Raw genomic sequence first — 20,163 nt, 5'->3', positions numbered from 1 at the left:
GGTGATAGATGTAGCAATCCAAAGTGATGGAACATCAGGAAAAAGGAGCAGGAGAAGCTGGAGAAGTACCAAGGGCTGAGGGAAGAGATAGAGAGAGTGTGGGGCGTGAAGGCAGCAGTGATACCAGTAGTGATCGGGACACTGGGAGCAGGAACCCCCAAGCTGGGGGGATGGCTCCAGCAGAGACCAGGAACAACATCTGAGAGCTCTGTTCAGAAGAGCACAATCCCAGGAACAGCTAAGATCCTGCAGAACCCTCAAGCTCCCAGGCCTCTGGTAGAGGACCCGAGCTGGAAGGAGACAGACACAATATCGCCGGGTGGCCGAGAACATAGTTATATATACAGTATATAGACATGACAGAACTCTATTATGAATAACAGAACAATTTGAATAAATCAAGAGCTTGTAAAGTTCCTCTGAATGTGACGCTTACAGCTATCATACTGCAATATCACAAAACACTGTAGTTTACATGGTGAAAATCAGATGACCGCTGAAGGTGCTGTGGCGATTTCCATCATCATAAATTCTGGCATTCTGCCAAAGACGCACAAACACTACATTTCCGGCCTCTAATAACAATGTGACACCATTAGAAGAGTTCATAGTACCAGAGTTCTGACGTTCATGTGCAATGAATACATGATGTCCGTTCTTCACCAGGACAGCGCCTGAACCATGTGATGGATGTCCACCTGCATGAACGTGTATCTCAAAATGGTAGACTCCTCTCACTGGTGCTGTGAAAAAACCTGCAACACACACATTTAGATGGTGATGTCGGGGGAGGGGGGAGGGGTATTTGAATATTTGGTGAAAATAATAAACAATTAATCGTGTGAAAAAAATACTGTTGGTAAATGTTCCACATGTAGTGTAAATAAATCAAAATATAACATGGAAAAAATGCTTTAAATAAATACATTCCCCTCACATCCATCGAACTGACCACAGAGAAGCTGATTCTGGTTTTCATTCATCGTGTAATCCTTCTGGCCTTTCTTTCTGGAAAGATGAGGACTGACACTGACGAACATGGAGCACTTTCTACTAGATCTGTTTCAAAAATAGCTCAATGAATAATAAATGTTTTCTATGTATATTGGTTACCTGTATCAGGGTTGTAGGCATTTCCAATATTTGTTACAACATATCTGAAGGTCAGAGTCGTGTGAGTGTTAAATGGTCCGGTGTGTCCTGAACCTGAAGCCACCAGGGAGGCTGAAAACGACACTTTCTTTACTGTGAGAGAGAAAAACATCCTTCTGTTAAAGTTTGTAACTCATAAACAGAGACATTGCAGTGAAGATGAGGTTGATTCGACAATCACAACCCTTCCCCCTCTCTCCTCAGAGCCTCCACATGGTTTTCTGTGATGGTTGCTCTGGATTGAATGGTCACCAGTTCTCCAGCTTGAGCTGAAAATCCACATTTATTTTGAAAAGTTCTGGAAATATCTTCATTTTAATGTTTACGATTTACAACATCATTCCACAAGCTGGTTTTGGCCAATGAGCCACAGCTATAAAGTAAGAGGAGGAAATAATTGTCAGTGTGTAATTGTACATCATTTTAAAATAAAAGTATCTGATTAATGATTTTACCTTGTTGTTGTGTTTTTATTTGCAACTACAGTTCCCTGTCCTTTGCTGCAAGTGCTGAAAAAAAACCAGAGAAAACAATCCATGTTGTGAAACGGTACATCAGGTAGTGTGATTACTTGTCTCACTGTTTTACCTTCGTTCTCTCTTTGTAGATCTCTTATTTCATAGTTCAGTCCAGCCAGTGCAGCGCTCATCTCCCTCAGCACAGCATGGATGTCAGGTGTGCAGCTTTCATGGTTGTTCAGAGTTTTTGCTGGTTCCTCTCCTTTTGATTCTCTTTGCAGCAAATGTGCCATAATTTCATTTCCAGACTCTGTACTGAGCTGAGCTGCAGAGACAGAGCAAACCAGGAGCAAAACAGAAAGAAGGGTCTCCATCTCTTCTCTCAGAAGCTGGTCTGTGTGGGTCAGACTGATGGTCCTGTATGCAGCTTTAAATAGTGTCCTGGATGTCAGGAGCTGATCAGTAACTAGCAGGGGGTTGTATTTATCACAACATCCCGTAGATAAAACTTCTACTTTGGACTTGACATGAAATTGAAAAAAGTGTGTCACAGGAAACATTTACATTCATACTTTATTGCCAAGTAAAAAAGTGCAAGTCTTTTGGTGTTGCTGTTTATTAGGTCACATATATAATCTATCTTACGATCTACTTCATGACAGCTGTAGGAGCACCTGTAGGAATTTTGTTTGTGTGGATTGTGTGAGAATGAACTTTTAAAACACAAAATAAATCAAATCAGAACTTGGTGCAGACTTGAGAGTGATCAGCAGCTCACTCCTCATGAGGTCCATGAAGCAGCTGTTCCTGCAGTCACTCCATTTGTTGGTCGTTCTATAAAACATCCTTTCCACTCATCCAGTGGATGCTGGGATGTTCAGGATGTGGCTGATGTTAGACAGCATGTTAGTCAGGTCAGCTTCTGGAAAGACAGCCACCCACCTGGCAGCCACACCTTTACACTTCATTCAGCTTCAGCATCTTCTCCGAGCCTCTTCAGAATGAGTTTTGCTGTGGAGCATTCATCATAAAGTTCATCCACGTTGGCTTTATGGATGAGGCTGAGCTTGGTGGTCATCCTCTCAATGTCAAAGAGTCAATCAAATAACTACTGGAGACAAGCCAACAGTGACTTTATCTCCTGAGTATCATGAACCTGGACTTTCTTCAGCTCTTGGTCAGTACTTCAGATCTCCCCTCCTTGATTTCTCCACTTGGTGGTTCTCTCTGCCAAAGAAAGTTTGAACCTGTGATCAAGTCTGATGTGATAAGCTGCTGTGCTTTGAGGCTTCTCGAGTCTTGGTCTGGTGGATTTCCCTCTGAAGGTACATCCCTCCACTGCATTGACTCAAAAACCTCAAACAGGTTTTGTTTGATGTTTTCACATGGAATCTTCTGACTTTTCAGGGTCAAAGGGGGGCTGGAGCCAATCCCAGCTTCATACAGGTGAGGGCGGGGTCCACCTGGACAGTGAGCCAGTCTGTCGCAGGGCCGACACATAAGACAGACAACCATTCACACAGAGGGGCAATTTAGGGTCAACAATTAACCTGACAGACATATTTTGGCCTGTGGGAGGAAGCCGGAATGCCCAGAGGGAACCCACACACACACGAGGAGAACATGCAAACTCCACACAGAAAGGCCCCGGTTAGTATTTGAACCCAGAACCTTGTTGCTGTGAGGCAAGAGTGCTCATCACAGCACCACTGCCCTTCAAATACTAATGATTGAGTGATTGAGTTTAGCGCCTAGAAACTTTTTGTGCTTGTTTTTCAGTGCTCTGTAACGTCTGCCAGATGGTGATGATGGGGTGGGAGGGGTCTCTGATGACATTTTGTTACATTATACATTACAGTTCATCAGGAGAAGACAAGTTTATCGTTCAACTTAACACTGTTGAAAAGAAAGTGAAAATACATGCAGACGTTGTCAAATAAGGTCACTTGCCCCATAAATTACTTTTCCCAAAAAGGAAAAAAAGGTTAGGACCTTGTTCTCTGTGTGTAAAATGAGACCTATTTCTGATAACATTTTGTGTGATGTGTTTTTATGAGTTTGATATGAGTCATGAGACTGTCTGTCTAAAGTGGGTTGATGCCGCAATATCATAAATAACTCTTGGTATGATGGAGTAAAGCTCAAGAACATTACAAGTTATGGCCTAAGTAACAAATTTATCATTTAGTTAAAGTCTAATTTTAATTAAATCTTGATAATGATGTTGAGAAAAACTGATCAAAACAATGTTGTGGTGTTCAGGGTATACTGATGGACATTTCTTGATGACAGGCACGTTTTGGGAGATTGTGAAGTAGTGTGAAATCATGATCTGGATCCAAGCTCTTCTAGATTAATACATCTTGCTTCCTGCTTGGTCCACATGTGCTCATGGTGGCTGGATGATGGGAAGCACAGACTTCCCTGTATCCTCCTGGGACATGCTCTCTGACAAACCCAGAGACATCCAATAAAAACTCAAGGAGGTTCTGGATCAAGTTCCTGACTGGACGTTGATGGTAGACCTTGAGAGGAACCATCCTTTTTCGTTTCTTTTCTATCTCTCTGGGATGGTTTACTGTTGTGTTGCTGTTGCATTGTGGGTTTTTGCTGTTGTGCCATTGGCCTTTCTGGACCACCGTACACCGTAAATTTGACCTTTTCTAGCTTAAGATGGAACATGACGTCTTTCAACCACCTGACATGAGAAGGAGATTTAGAATTTCTCTAATTAAAAAGGATGAGACGACGGGCTGAAAGGCAAGCAAAGGCAAAAGCCTTTGAAATATTTCCTGGATAGTTGGCACTCTCTGGTTTTACGCTAAAAATTGCAACGAGAAAGTCTGGCTCAACCTGCACGATGGAGGCTTCATTCAGTGATTTGAAAACTGAGGCCCAGAATGCATCTAGGCAGGGGCATGACCAAAACATGTGGGCTGCTGTGGCCGAGGCTATCTTGCATTTGTCACAGGTTGGGTCCAAATCTGGATAAATTTTGGCTCGTTTGGCTTTTGTAAAGTGAATGCGATGCAGAACCTTGAACTGTATGAGCCCATGTCGGGTGCAGGGAGATGAAACGTGTCTGTTTGAGAATATCAAGTTGTGTCTGAAAGAGAGGTATCAAGGTCCTCTTCCCATTGTGACTTAAGGACATCCATTTTCTTGGGGTTTATCTGAGCAATAACTTCATAAATCCATGAAATTATTCCCTTTGTACCAGCATCAAGAGACTACAACGTATCAACTGGACCAGCTGGGGGCATATTGGGGAAAGAGTGATATTGTTCTCTGACAAAATTCCTAAGCTGCAAATAACGACGAGACTTATGCTCAACATGTCAAACTCAACATAACAGCAATCTCTATAAACACACATCCTGTTAGCAGGATTACTATTGCAACAACACATCATCAGTAGGGTAAAACTAACCTGTCTCACGGTCTAATCCCTTCTCTTCTGGACTTCTTCACAGCAACACACATATTAGCTTGATTAACAATAAATAAATATGTCATTATTGCATGAAAATGCAGATTAAGTTTGTTTAAAAAAAAAAATCCTTTCACCTTTTAATTATTTATGTCATGGTCAGGCGTTGTTGTGTTTCATGAACTATCTGTCAAACTCGCCCATCGCAGTCCTGAGCTCGCAGGAGAAGAGGGAAGCTCGAACACGCAGGCCAGCTCTGAAGACTCATAAACCAAAACTGTCTCGGGATTCTAGTCTGTTCAAATGAACTAGATAACACAATCTAAGTCAGCAAAGGATGGGTAAGATACAGTAAGAACCCGCTGTCTTCACGAGCGGTCAAAATAGTTGTGAGTGGTGAACTGCAGGGCTGCAGATGCAACGTCTCAGCTCTGATGACTGTGTGGAGGTGCAAACACCTCCTTCAGGTAGGAGGATCGTTTCCAGAAATGCACTGATGAGTGAGGAGGCAGACCTGAGCCGAGATGGGGAGCCACTCTTTGGAGGATGGGTGTTTTTCATCCATCCATTCATCCATCCATCCATCCATCCGTCAATCTGTCCATTTCAGCTGCTTGTCCGGGACGAGGTCACTTCGGCAGCAGTCTAAGCAGGGATGTCCAGATTTCCTTGTCCCCAGACACCTCCTCCAGGTCTTCCAGGACAATCCTGAGGCATTCCTAGGTCTAAAGGGAAACATATCCTCTCCAGCATGTCCTCAGTCTTTCCCAGGACCTTCTCTCGGCGAGATATGCCCAGAACTCCTCCCCAGGAAGGCATCCAGGAGGCATCCTCAACAGATGCCCGAGTCTCCTCAGCTGCTCCTCTGGATGTGGAGGAGTAGCGGCTCTACTCCGAGCTCTTCCTTGGTGACCAAGGTTGTCTCTCAGGAAGCGGCCAGCCACCTCACAGAGGAAGCTCATTTCAACTGCTTGTATCCGGGATCTTCTCCTTTCAGTCGTGACCCTTTCGGATCAACTTGCTCTTTACCACAACGGACCGATACGACGACCGCATCACTGCAGACGCTGCACCAATCCGCTTATCAATCTCTCTCTCTCTCTCTCTCTCTTTTTTTTATTGTTTATTTGTTTGGAATGGACAGATGATTACAACAGTTTTGCACCACAAGTAGAAATAAGAACAAATGTCCTTCCAGTTTTGTTGTTTAGAGTCCAAAAAGTGTGTATCGTCCATCATGACATATGAGTCCAAAAGGTGTTCAGACATGGGTTGAAGACCAGACTCAGATTTGTCCTCTGACAACCTGAATAACATAACAGTTCTAGAAGGTTAACATCATTAGATACACATAATCCTCTTAAATATAGTATTGCCGCATTTCCTGGAATAATCAAAGCCAGGTAGGGCTCATGTAGTCACTAAGAAAGAGCTTGGACACAGCTTATTTAAAGATAGAACAGTTTAAATAAACTATGTACAGAGACTGGTGGGGGGGGCGGGGGGGGGGGGGGGGGGGGGGGGGGGGGTACCTGCTGTTCCTGTCTCTGAGATAACCAACAAAAAAAACAGTCAGAAAGAAGATCCCAAAATAAAGTCTGCTCTCATGGGGGCTACGAAGGAGATCCAGTTGTTCCAGATTTGATAAAACTTGCCCTTTTGTGTTCTTAAGTGATATGTTGTTTTTTCCAACTTGAATATCTCTCTAGGGCAATACCAATACAATACTCCAAAGTAGGTGGGGTTGGGCTTAACCATCTCCTTGTGATTGCTTTCAGAAAAGAAAAATGACCCAGGTACAGGACATTGAAGCTCAGAGGTATTTGAGTGTTGAAGACTGTGCTTTGTGAGGACTGGACACCCTTCCAAAAAACATTTAACTTGGGACACTCCCAAAAGATATGGTGATGATTTGCACCTGTCGTGCCACATTGTCTCCAGCATGGCATATTTGCACCTTTATGTTGCTCCTGGTGCGGTGTCTCACTGTGTCCAGTCTGAGAACCTGCGTAGCCAGCAGTCCAGCTCCTTCCTGCATCCCGGCTCTGGCTGCTCGCCTGTCCACACCCCCACTAAGAAGTCAGCTCTGTTGTTGAGATCTGTGCCCATGGAGAGTAATCTTCAGTTCACAAGATCACAAGAAACAACACAAATCACAGCACCTTGGACTAAGTTTCTGATTTGTTTGATCGAAGCCTTCTTTTTATCATTAAAACATTTTTTGAACTTTAAATCCCTGCCTTGGCTTGTTTTCTGTGCCTGAGCCTCAGACCTGCCCCGTGACAAACCATGTTTCTGTTATGCTGAAACTCTCTCGGTACAGCTTTAGGTGATCTTCTGTTCCTGTTATGTTGCAGCTTAAAGCTTGACTATTGAAGAGAATAATTGATAATGCACCATTCATTTTTATTTTACCGTTAAACTGTTCTTCTGTGTAATACTCACATTTTTCAGTGTGAGTTCATCTGGTTATGCTTGTGCTTCTGTCCACATCAGATATTTTTTCCTCTAAATCTAAGTTTCAGTTTGTATCGTTTCCATATCTTATTATATCAGACTGTTGTGACGCTCTTCTTGTGCTCGTTCCAGTTTGTTTGTCTCTTTCTCTGTCAGTCCGGCCTCTCCCTCTCTGAGGGAGTCCAGATGAATAAAGCCCAAAGGCTTCAGGGTAGGAGTCTCATCTGCTCATCAGTCACAATACTTCAGCTTTAAACTGTGAATCCTGCCTCTGATGACTTATAACATGAAAAGTGAACCGAGCTTGGTGGAGCTTGGAGAATCAGTGCTGTGACTATCGTGACCAGGTGAATGTGAGCAAATCAACCAGAAGTGATCACGTTACTCAGGAGGACAACAGACTTCCCCTTCTTCTGCACGTGGCTCACACTGGTCCTGTTCCCACTGAATCTGAATTAGAGGCTTTGAATCTTTGCTTCAGCTCCTCCAACTCTCCTGGCTTCTTGATCTTCCAGGAGAAGGTTGACTGTCATTCCAGTCAGACCCTGTTTTTCCTCATCCAGTCCTGATTCTGCTTCGGCGCTGCAGCAAATAAAATTGACTATAAAGACATGAAGGGTCCACAGAGGAGCAGCTAAAAGAATCACCCCGAAAATATGAGTCTTGTCCTTGACAGATAAATGTCAAGAATGGTTTCCTATCAAAGACTCCAGAAAAAGCAATCTGACACTGACAGGAATCTCCCGGCAGGTTGAAAACACTTTGTTTATGCCGACATCTCGTGGTGACCCTGTGCCAACAGCTCATAGAGATTACATTTCCTTTTTCAAAGGTTCTCTTTTTCTGCCACTGGAGGGAATTTCAGACCCTTGTTAAAAGTTTTTGACACCCTCAGACTAAATGAATATGTGAAGGACAAACCAAGAAGAGCAGAGTGTGATATGTGAGGACGAAAGGATGAACTCAAACAGCTTTCGATGAGAAAGTCCTTGAAGGTTTCATACCTTCACTGAGAATCTGAAGAGTTGACAGGTGGGTGAGGAGAGCAGATGATTCAGTCAGGGAGAGGCCAACACCCCCTGACAGGAACGACTTGCTCTTTTTACAGTGTTACTTTTGCATTTGCATGAATCATACTATGGATGAATCACAAAAAAATTAACACCATGTGTTCAGTATGTGTTGTTTGGAAGTCCTTTTAAATCCAAATGTGCTTTATAGATACCCACAGTTTCTTTAAAAAGAATTACTCGTGATCATGCTTAACTCACACTGCTGTGTTCAGCAGCAAACTGCATTATTTAAACACTGACGATCCATGTCTGAGTTTATAAAGGTCAAGTCATCACTGGGGCACACTCTGTCATATACACTCAATAAAATAAGAGGACAAGATGTCACATCTGGCCTACGAAAAAGTTGATATTAAGTGCTTTATCTGTATCTTAGACCTGTGTGGCAGGGTTGTGATGGGAGAATTGTGGTTGGCTGACTTAAAACAAGGCACTTCTATTTATGGTCCAGCCAAATCTACACTGCAGCCAAACTTCAGCTGGGATCCATGAATTCGTGTTGATTGAATGTCATTGTTGGGCTGATATGTTGACTCTGGTAATGTCTCTGCCAGTTTTTACAAGTAATATTCCTTTATAAGAATAACACTGTGCAAAATGAATTGCTCTAAAATACATACCTCTTTTGTTTCTTTTGCATGTTAATACCCTCCAGTGGAAACTGAATGTACTCAAAAAATGAGGAAAATAAATGCAGATATCCAGAAAGTCATAAGTTTTTTCTGTAAACATCCCAATTAAAAGTGTCTTATCTGGCGTGTTAATTCTGTCACACTTTTCCATGAGTTAGAAATAAGGAATAAATAGTGAGCTTCTTAAAATGTGTGGTACTTCCCTCTGGTGGCCATACTGTGTCATCAACATGCGAAAAGTTGAGTCAGTTGGCAAATTATTTTCCTGAGTAACACATAACAAAACCGGAGTCCTGTGGAAGACTTCATCATAAATGGGTTCATTTCTGTTTAACATGGAAATACCTCTCTTGATGAAACAGATGTGCAAGCAGTGGTCAAGTGGTTTTTCTCTCCACTTCTTGAATGGAATTTGCTCCTATAGAATTCTTGAACACATTTTAAGAAATTTTGCACAGCTTACAAATTAATACAGGAGAACTTAAAAGCAAATGACAGACAGACAAAGACAGTCAAAATAAAAATACACATACAGAAAGGGGAACAAATGGTTGTGTCTGGAAAATGCCAGATGACATATTTGCCAACAGCAGTTACTCTGGGATGTCAGTAAACATCAGGCTCTCAGCATGTGCAAAGAAAGGCCTCCATGTTAAATACTGTTTGTGAAGTCTTCAGTGATGAGACAATGCAGAAGAAAGTGTGTGAGTTTTAGAACAGAAGTGGCATGCAGTTTGAAGAAAATATATGGTGGATTTACATAGGTGCCTGCATATGTAGGCACTGGAGGGAATGGAAGGGCTGAAGCTACGACTAAAGGAAATACTGATGCACTCATCAGACTGTCAACATAAGAGGGAAAATATATTGTGTGGAGGGAAATAAACAAAAACAGGTGTTTGCAATGGGACAAAGAACCAAGAGGTAGACATGGATAAGGTGGAGGCAGCAGAGAAGAGGAGACACCTTTCACAAGACTAAGAATTGAACATACAGTAGAATAGAATAGAATAAAATAGAGTAGAATGGAATAGAAAAGAACTTTATTTGTCATTGCAACAAATACAGCGAAATTGCAAAAGCTCTTCAGTTAGTGCAAAACAGGCATAGGTGGGTAAAATATGATAAGAAATAAGAATAAAATTAAATAAAAAAAGAATATATATTCTCTATATTATATATAATATTCTATATGCCCTATATATATTATATATTTTTTATTCAAGGGGGAAATATAAACGGCATAAGGAAATATGACCGGGAGGTGGCGGTAGTGTAACTGTAAGGATGGAAGCTGCCGCTAAAACTCAAGAAGAAGAAGATTTGGCGGAAGTACGTCACAGAATTCTGACCAAACACAGCGCGAGTCAGGAAATTCAAACTCTGCAGCTCGCTTGTAAACAGATTGCCACTTTCAGATCATAATAGCTTATAACTATCCCTCGACGCCATGGCGTCTCATTATTACGCGCTGCAGCGGCCGGCTCCGTGGCTCGAATCGCCCGCAAAGGCTTTCGCGAAGCTGAAGTACAAAGTTCAGACGGAGACGATGCGGCGGACGGAGGAGCGTCCCGCAGCCGCCGGCAGGCCCCGGAGGGCGGGCAGCGTCTCCACCACCGCCAGCAGCGGCGAGCTGAGCGAGGCCCGGGCTCTGACCCTGTCCCCCATACCCAGCCCCCCCAGGACCTGCGGGGCTTCGGGCTCCGGCAGCCAGACGGAGGAGGAGAGTCCGGGAGAGAGCGGAGGCGGACGGGGCCGCGCGCCCAGAGCCTTCCTCGAGTCAACCGCCGTCCTGACAAAACCGCCGCAGATCAGAGACTTCGGGGGCTGCGACGTGTCGGAAATCCGCGGACACCATGTGTTTACCGAGGACAGCGTGGTTTCCCCCATGAAGACCCGGCTGAGGAAGAGAGTCCTGCGGCCACGGCTGAGGAGAACCTCCGGGGACAAGAACCACGCCAGCTGCTACTCGCACCGCAGGAAACTCCCTGCCGCCCGGCCAGAGGACAGGTCCGAGCCCCCACCTCCAGCAGCCTCCACGGACACACGTAAGACATCTGCACTGCCGTCGTCCAGCTACAGCTCAGTAGTTTCAGGTTAAACAGGCATTTCACAGTTCATTGAGAGAGAAATAAACAATTACAAGCATATGAGACCATGGAAACGAACAGCTCTTTTAAAGAAGGAACCCCAGAGGAGACTTTCTGCAGAACCAGACTCTGAGGAGACTTTCTGCAGAACGAGACTCTGAGGAGTCTTTCTGCAGAACCAGACTCAGAGGAGACTTTCTGCAGAACCAGACTCTGAGGAGTCTTTCTGCAGAACCAGACTCTGAGGAGTCTTTCTGCAGAACCAGACTCTAAGGAGACTTTCTGCAGAACCAGACTCTGAGGAGACTTTCTGCAGAACCAGACTCTGAGGAGACTTTCTGCAGAACCAGACTCTGAGGAGACTTTCTGCAGAACCAGACTCAGAGGAGACTTTCTGCAGAACCAGACTCTGAGGAGTCTTTCTGCAGAACCAGACTCTGAGGAGACTTTCTGCAGAACCAGACTCTGAGGAGTGTTTCTGCAGAACCAGACTCTGAGGAGCCTTTCTGCAGAACCAGACTCTGAGGAGACTTTCTGCAGAACCAGACTCTGAGGAGTCTTTCTGCAGAACCAGACTCTAAGGAGACTTTCTGCAGAACCAGACTCTGAGGAGTGTTTCTGCAGAACCAGACTCTGAGGAGTGTTTCTGCAGAACCAGACTCTGAGGAGCCTTTCTGCAGAACCAGACTCTGAGGAGACTTTCTGCAGAACCAGACTCTGAGGAGTCTTTCTGCAGAACCAGACTCTAAGGAGACTTTCTGCAGAACCAGACTCTGAGGAGTGTTTCTGCAGAACCAGACTCTGAGGAGTGTTTCTGCAGAACCAGACTCTGAGGAGTGTTTCTGCAGAACCAGACTCTGAGGAGTGTTTCTGCAGAACCAGACTCTGAGGAGTGTTTCTGCAGAACCAGACTCTGAGGAGTGTTTCTGCAGAACCAGACTCTGAGGAGTGTTTCTGCAGAACCAGACTCTGAGGAGTGTTTCTGCAGAACCAGACTCTGAGGAGACTTTCTGCAGAACCAGACTATGAGGAGTCTTTCTGCAGAACCAGACTCTGAGGAGACTTTCTGCAGAACCAGACTCTGAGGAGTGTTTCTGCAGAACCAGACTCTGAGGAGACTTTCTGCAGAACCAGACTCTAAGGAGACTTTCTGCAGAACCAGACTCTAAGGAGACTTTCTGCAGAACCAGACTCTGAGGAGTGTTTCTGCAGAACCAGACTCTGAGGAGTGTTTCTGCAGAACCAGACTCTGAGGAGTCTTTCTGCAGAACCAGACTCTGAGGAGACTTTCTGCAGAACCAGACTCTGAGGAGTCTTTCTGCAGAACCAGACTCTGAGGAGACTTTCTGCAGAACGAGACTCTGAGGAGTCTTTCTGCAGAACCAGACTCAGAGGAGACTTTCTGCAGAACCAGACTCTGAGGAGTGTTTCTGCAGAACCAGACTCTGAGGAGTGTTTCTGCAGAACCAGACTCTGAGGAGTGTTTCTGCAGAACCAGACTCAGAGGAGACTTTCTGCAGAACCAGACTCTGAGGAGACTTTCTGCAGAACCAGACTCTGAGGAGACTTTCTGCAGAACCAGACTCAGAGGAGACTTTCTGCAGAACCAGACTCTGAGGAGTCTTTCTGCAGAACCAGACTCTGAGGAGACTTTCTGCAGAACCAGACTCTGAGGAGTGTTTCTGCAGAACCAGACTCTGAGGAGCCTTTCTGCAGAACCAGACTCTGAGGAGACTTTCTGCAGAACCAGACTCTGAGGAGTCTTTCTGCAGAACCAGGCTCTGAGGAGTCTTTCTGCAGAACCAGACTCTGAGGAGACTTTCTGCAGAACCAGACTCTGAGGAGACTTTCTGCAGAACCAGGCTCTGAGGAGTCTTTCTGCAGAACCGGACTCGGAGGCTTTCTGCTGTTGTGGTTTAGTTTGGGAAACAGAAGGAGAGAGAGTCAGACAGACTGTGAGAAGGGATTCAAACCGTGGTTCGGGTCGAACAGATTTCCACAGGAAGACAGTTTTAGTCTTTCCTCATGGTCTGTGTTCTCAAACAGGCCGTGGTTCAGTTTTGGATCAGAGTCCTCCATCATCTCCAGTGCAGATGTTCCCGTATGCATGTGAGAGAGAGAGCCAGAGGAACCTGCAGAGGGACGGCAGCAGCAGGACGTTTGTCCTCAATGGAGGTGAGAGCATCTGAGAGCATTTCAACAGCTCCTCACGTTTTTCCACAATATGGCTTTGTTCATGAAAAATCTGATTTTTTTTTTTTTTTTTGTTTTGCAGGTAAAGCGGATCAGTTCCTCGTGCGTCGACTGGAGGATGTTAATATGAGAACCGCCCCGGAACGTGTGACTGGAGGCTCGGACAGCAGCCACTCGGAGTGTGAGCTCACAGAGGATGTGCCGCTCCGGGCGCTCAGAGACGACGGGCCTTTACCGAACAGATATCACGCCAGAGTGGCCCAGAACACCCCCATGTCGCCCGCCAAGGTGTTTGCTCTCATGAAGGACAGAGAAAACAGAAGGGATCCACAGAAAGGCCCTCAGCTCTGCAGAAGAGAGCTCAGCCACGCGGGTGTGTGTCAGACTGAGCAACAGACACATTGTAGACTGCTTTCATGAAATGCCTCCCTGTCATGACCTTTCTAATGGCACATGTTCCCCAGATGAGGTTCAGCAGCTCAGAGACGCTCCTCACTCCAAACCTGAGGACTCTGCTTCTAGAAACACCTCAGAAAGCGTCTGTGCCCACGTCCCGTCGGACGCCGAGCCCTCTGGGAACACGGCCCAGAGCCCTGCAGCAGCGCCGCTGTCCACTCTGCTGGAAGACCCGCTGCTGCTGAACTCTCCACAAGTCTTCATCCCAAAGAGAGAGGCGACAGCGCTGAACAGCAGGTGGCCCTCCCACATCAAGCTCCCCAGTGTGAGTGGAAACACAGAGGCCAAGACGGTACACCAGTTCTCCACAAAACATTCAGTGACTCCTCATCTGACCTCTGTGTTTCTGTTTGGCAGGAGAGTGTGATCTATCTGAAGAAGTGGTGTCTGAGGAAAACCAAAAAAGGCCTGTACGTCGACGGAATTCACTGGTGAGCTTTTCTTTTCCACATATTGTGTTTTAGTTTTAATGAGAATACAGTAAGAAAAGGTTTGTTTTGTTTGTTTATACTTCGAAATGTTAGAATATTTCATAAGATCTGAAGGTTTTTCCTTTTTTTTTTTTTTTTTTTACAACATTGTGTTTACATTATGACATTAAAAAAACAACCCTCACAAATCGATGAACTTGTCAAGATATTTTAATATTCCTCAGTGCAGCAGAGTACACGACTCATGGTTTCCAAAACGTTTGTCACTTTTTCCTCATCAGTGGCTAATTTTGTCCGTATGTTTGTGACGCTGTCTGCAGTTCAGAGAACGTTCACTGGAACAGTAACGTCATCGTGGAGCGGATCTCCAAGACGGTGTTGAAGACGGTCTCGGGGAGGATTTACATCCTGGTCGGGAGGATGATGAAGAGCGTCTCATCTGGTGAGAGACGGGAAGCAGAGAGACGTGGGTTTGAGGCGGATCGGGCAGCTCACGGTCTGTTTTCTCGCTCTGCTCAGACTTCCCTCAGTGGCTCCTGAAGAAGTTCGTTAACGGCTTCCCCTCTGACTGGAAACGACTGTTCGAGAAGTTCCAGTCAGAGTCCAGAAAGTAAGACCATGGCTGTCGCCTTCTTACGGACTCGCTCTGTTTTTGCTGCTGAATGTTCAATAAATGAAGAGATGAAGAATCGTTTCGTTTAGCTGTCGAAGTGGAGGGAGAAGGAAGAGCGATGATGGGAGACGCAACACGGCCAAGAAGAAGCCCGAAGCCTCGTCCGTGAGAGCCAAGAAGCCTCTGAGCCCTGGTGAGTGCAGACCGGAGGAGCGACCGGTGGGTTGAAGCTTTTACCCTGTGGCTGGAACGGATCGTTTCACCTGCTGGCCTGATCCTGTGCCGTGCCCTGCTCTCCAGCTGGTCCCAGTCCTCCGCTCGACTCTGCCAAAGTGTCCAGAAGCGGCCGGCTGGTCATCCCGCCGCTGGATTACTGGAGGGGAGGGAGAGTCGTTCTGGACGCGCACATGAACGTTACCATCCACGAGTGCTACGAGACCACCATCCCCGTCCCGGTGAGCCTGCGGGTGGAGCGGCTCGCTCCGCGGGGCTCCCTGACGGAGGCGCGGCTGCTTTAACCCGTTCCTTCTGTCTCTCTCAGACGGCCTTAGCAATACAGCCGGCGTGTCCCTCAGAGGCTCCCGTCCGTCTGCCGCCGGCCGGGGATAAAGGTGCGTCGGCGCAGCGTCCAACACGAGGCCCTCGGGCCAAAAAGCCGCCCGCATCAAGCTCCAGCCCTGGTCCAGGTACAGACATGACTCCGGAACTGAACTGCTAGCGGCGTAGCGTTAGCATCGGCCTTTACAGCTGAGTTTTAACATTCTGAGCCACATGACAAAGTGTTTTTTCCTTTCTCAGCTTCAAAAGGAAGCAAAACATCCAAAGAAGAGTCGCCGCCGCTGCAGAAGCCTCAAGTCTCAAGAAAGGTTAGATCTCCAGAAGAACCCGAAGCCAAAGTCCCACAGCGGAGAGGTCGAGCGGAGAAGTCCTCAAGACAGAAATCCAACAATCCTTCAACAACCGTGTCGAGGACGAGAAGGAATAACCTCAAATCCCCAGAAGCTGCTGTAGAGATCAGCGAATCCTCATCGTCCGACGAAGACTGTTCCCACAAGAGGAGGGGCCGGAGGCGGCGAGCGCCGAGCAGCAGAGGAGGGGCGGTTCCCGGCAGGGCGCCGCCAGAACTCCTGTCCTCTGAGGAGAGCGTCCAGGAACCCGGGAAGAAACGCAGCGCAGCGCAAACTAAAGCTAAACCCAGCCGAAGCAAACGTCCCACAGCGTCTCCAGAGACCCGCTCAGCAGAGCAGCGCCACGGCCGGCACGCCCCGGAGAGCAGCCGGCCGCCCCAGAAGGCCAAGAGGAGGAAGGCGGAGGCGCCGAAGGCCGCAGGTAGAGGGAGAATTTGGTTTTAATAAACTTTCCTTTCTCTCTTGGTCAGTGTTTTGGTGAAGCCAAACAGCTGTGGTTACTCTTTAAATGATGACAACAACAGGAGCTACCTCAGTGACCCTCATCTGAGGTTTACCCACCCTGGAGATTTCAGTTCAGTTCAATTGTGAAGAGCCTCGTCCTCGACGGCACAGGCTCCAGGCTGCCACCGGTGTTAGATCGACGAACACGGTTTGAAGCACCGGGGAGAGGAAATGTGATCGGGATCATTTCAGTAGTTTCTGTTGTCGTTATGATTTAAAGGGGCTGTATCCTGCTTTTTTAGCTAGTCCAAACCCTAGAAATGGCATTAACATGGTAATAGTTTATTTTTGGCGCTAAGTTAAAGTCATTTTGTGTGAAATAAAAGATTTTCTGGGGCTAATTCTGAAACCCGGAAGAGAAAACGCTCCGTTTCACTGAAAATCCCGCCTCTCCCCCTGTGGACTTTGACTGACAGCTACTTCAACCAATCAGCGCTTCAAAACAAATACGCTGGCTAGCTTTATCTCTTTAGCTCTACCTTATCCACACGCAAAGACACGCGAAAACGTCTTTTCCTGTTAGAAACTCACCAGGCGCAGACCCTTCAGACCCTTCAGACTCTTGCTCTTGCTTGATTGTTGCTTTGACGATGGTTAAAGTTTATCTCCGTAATCAGAGTTAGAAAAAAGCGGCAACGCTGATTGCCGAGGGCCTGCGGGAGGGGGGCTCAGGGGAGCCATCTTCACCGTGTGACGTCAACGTGGGAAAACAGAGCGTTTTCACGGGTGCGGGAGGGGCTGCCTCTCTGAGCAGCACAAACAGGAGGAAAGCTCAAACACGCAGGCACGAAGGAAAAAAAATGCTTTGGGGGTGTTTTTGGTGAGTACATAACTATATAACAAGGTTAAAACATACAAAAAGTGAATTTTGCATGATACAGCCCCTTTAAATGTTTAATTTAAATTCCAGAAATTATGATGTAGACCAACATATTATGCATATTCTCTGAAAATGTTTCAAAAAAAATTTTTCTCACAAGATCTTATGAGCACAACTGTTTCCTGACACACAGATCAAGGGATCAGTGTTTAATCTGGACGATGAGGTCAGTTTGATGTGGAGCTCGATCAGACCTGAAATAAAAGAACTGTTTCTGCTGAATTCACCCCTCAGACATGTGTGAACAGAAGAACTCCGACCAGTCATCTGATGACGACTTCACCCACAAGAGGAGGAACCAGAGGCGGCGAGGGACGGCTCCCAGCAGGGCGCCGCCAGACCCCCAGTCCTCTGAGGAGAGCGTCCGAGAACCCGGGAAGAAACGCAGCGCAGCGCCAACAAAAGCCAAACCCAGCCGAACAAAACGTCCCACGGCGTCTCCATCCAGCCGGAGGCCGAAGGTCAGAACGGGAAAAGCAGCGACTCAACAAGACCCTGACGAAGACCGATGGACGGAGGCGGAGCTGAAGAGGCTGCAGGAGTAAGTTCTCTGTTCCCTCCTGCTGCTGGTTCTCCTCCAGAGCGCTCTCAGAGTGTGTGTGTGTGTGTGTGTGTGTTTCCGCTCGGCAGGGCCGTCTCCTGCTATCCCAGACACACACCGGGCTACTGGGAGCGGGTGGCCGGGATGGTGGAGACCCGCTCGGCAGAGCAGTGCCACGGCCGCTACACGGCCCTGGAGAGCAGCCAGCCGCCGCCCCAGAAGGCCACGAGGAGGAAGGCCGAGGCGCCGAAGGCCGCAGGTAGAGGAGCGGCGCCGCGGGGGGGTCGGGACCGCCGTCTGGCGTCTCGGTCACTTGATCCAGCGAGGTTCCCTCTGGTTGCAGACGTTCCTCTGATATCGGCCCGAGCGGGAACCCTGAAGAGGAAGCAGCAGGTGCGGCAGTTCCTGGAGGCCATGCCCAGAGACGACATGGACGACGCCTTCAGCTCCGCCCACATGCAGAACAAACGCGTCGAGGTGGGTTCCCTCTCCTCCGTCCCTCCTCCGTCCGTCCAGCCGCCGTCCGCTCAACTCTTCCTCTCCCCGGCAGATCCAGACTCTGTGCCTGAACGAAGACAGCGACATCGTGCTGTCCGAGCTGGAGCCTCTGACCCCGAGGTCGGCGTGTTTCCCCGAGGCGAAGACTCCTCAGTGTCTGCACATCACGCCGGGCATGATGGGATCGCCAAACAGGTGCTGGACAGGGATCGCACGCAGACCGTAGAGCCTCATCAACACGTTCACAAGAAGAAATAACTTCTTTTCTTAATCACTTCACAGGAGTAACGACGACAAGTACGTCTTCCAGCTGCAGAAGAGGATGAAGAAAAGCCGATTTGACGTCCAGAAGCGATCGCGTCCTTCAAAAGTACTTCTCCTCTGACTGAGGCTCTTTGAGGCTTCACCTGCTGCGTCGCTTCTTCTTCTTTTATAAAACCTTCTCTTGTTTTCTTTCAGAAGTTCACACCCACACCGTCGGTGAAAAAGCCGCTGAGGAGATGTGATCAAACAGGCAAGTGTCCTGAAAGTCGTGTTTATGCGAGACGACGCTTCCTGTGACGGTCGGCTGGAGCAGAAGAAACGTCTGAACGCCGTCAGACGAGCCCCGAACGTGACCTTCATGTTTTCCTGGTCGTTTTATTGAGACCGGTGAAATGTTTTCAGGAACAGGAAGTGGTTAACGTGACTCAATCCGTTACTTTTCCCACAGGAAACGACTCGTTTGTGGTTTGGGAGATGTTTTCTGGGAAGGAGCTGGCCTCACCGGACAGCGGAGAAGAAGAAGAAGAAGATTTCTACTTTTCAGACAGCGACTGAGTGGAGCTGATGCTCACTGTTCAATATGTTCTTTGTAAAATATTGTTTCAAATGTAATAAATCGTTTTCGGTTTTAGTGAGATCAGTACAAAGTCATAAAAGAATAAATCTTCTGGGATGAATTTGGTTAAACTTCAGTCGCCTGACCGATTGTTCCTCTGATAGAGCTGGACGGTTTCAGGCTGACTGATCTCTGCTGGACGACAGACGTCTCGTAATGCGTCTATTTCCGGGACGCCTGAGTGAGCCGGGGTGAAAGCAGTTCACGTCTAGTTGTTGGGACCTGTTGTACCGAGGCGCCATCCTATTTTAGAATGCTTTGTGGGAATGTCCCATCATGCAAAGCTTCTGTGTCAGACATGCAGAAGTCGTGTATATTTCTATATACAGGTTATGTGTTTGATTTGAGTTTTAGATGGAAGGACATGAATCAAAATCAGTGTGAACAATTTGAAATAAAAATTAATCTCCATCTTTCTCCTGAGTCTTTAGCCAGGCCAAGGTGTAGGCGGAACCACTCTCATGCTCAGTGAGAACATGCAATCTTCACACAGAAAAGGACAGACTCAAACCCGTGACCTGAGGAAGTTCAGATTCACCTGTTGACCTCAGGTCTGTTCTGAGTGATGAGAGCTGAACCAGGAAGCAAAGCAGGTGATTAAAAAACACATAATCTTTATACAGTGGATGAGGAAATGGAAACAAACTGGATCTGTGAGCTGAAACAAAAAATGAGTTGAAAAAGTGACAGAAAAAAGAAAATCAGAATATGCATTAATAAAATAAAAAAAAGGTAAATAAAATGGAGAAAACAAACTGACAAATAAAAACCTTGAGGAGAAAACACAGTTAAAGTGATTTTAAAAACTAAGTTCGCCCGTAGTTTGATGAAATAAAAAAACTGAGAATATGCGAAAATAAAATAAGAAGTCTGAGTTAATAAAATAAAACCAAACCGAGTCTGTGGTTTAGAAACATAAAACAAGATGTTTGTGTGAGTTAATAAATAAACCGAGAGAAAACAGGGT

At 46.6% G+C, this 20,163-nt stretch overlaps 1 protein-coding gene across 3 annotated transcripts; it reads left to right on the top strand.

The window, feature by feature from the left end:
• The first annotated feature begins 10,577 nt into the window (after nt 1–10,577).
• Nucleotides 10,578–19,705, top strand: mis18bp1 (MIS18 binding protein 1). 3 transcript variants are annotated; one of them, XM_030116850.1, is made up of 18 exons: nt 10,578–11,250; nt 13,339–13,467; nt 13,568–13,858; nt 13,950–14,206; nt 14,299–14,372; nt 14,693–14,814; nt 14,892–14,982; nt 15,075–15,178; nt 15,286–15,440; nt 15,527–15,671; nt 15,784–16,314; nt 17,512–17,818; nt 17,908–18,077; nt 18,162–18,295; nt 18,369–18,511; nt 18,599–18,686; nt 18,776–18,830; nt 19,029–19,705. In XM_030116850.1, exons 1-18 carry the CDS (start codon nt 10,653–10,655, stop codon nt 19,133–19,135), a joined length of 3,501 nt encoding a protein of 1,166 aa, XP_029972710.1. In that variant the 5' UTR covers nt 10,578–10,652; the 3' UTR covers nt 19,136–19,705. The 3 variants fall into 3 exon arrangements, with proteins under 3 accessions (XP_029972710.1, XP_029972709.1, XP_029972711.1); XM_030116849.1 differs by having other exon boundaries at nt 15,060–15,178; XM_030116851.1 differs by lacking the exons at nt 17,512–17,818; nt 17,908–18,077 and having other exon boundaries at nt 15,060–15,178.
• The last annotated feature ends 458 nt before the right edge of the window (nt 19,706–20,163 follow it).

Source organism: Salarias fasciatus, chromosome 19 (genome assembly GCF_902148845.1).
Source record: "Salarias fasciatus chromosome 19, fSalaFa1.1, whole genome shotgun sequence".
Lineage (NCBI taxonomy): Eukaryota > Metazoa > Chordata > Actinopteri > Blenniiformes > Blenniidae > Salarias > Salarias fasciatus.
This window is presented reverse-complemented; position numbering and strand designations above follow the sequence as displayed.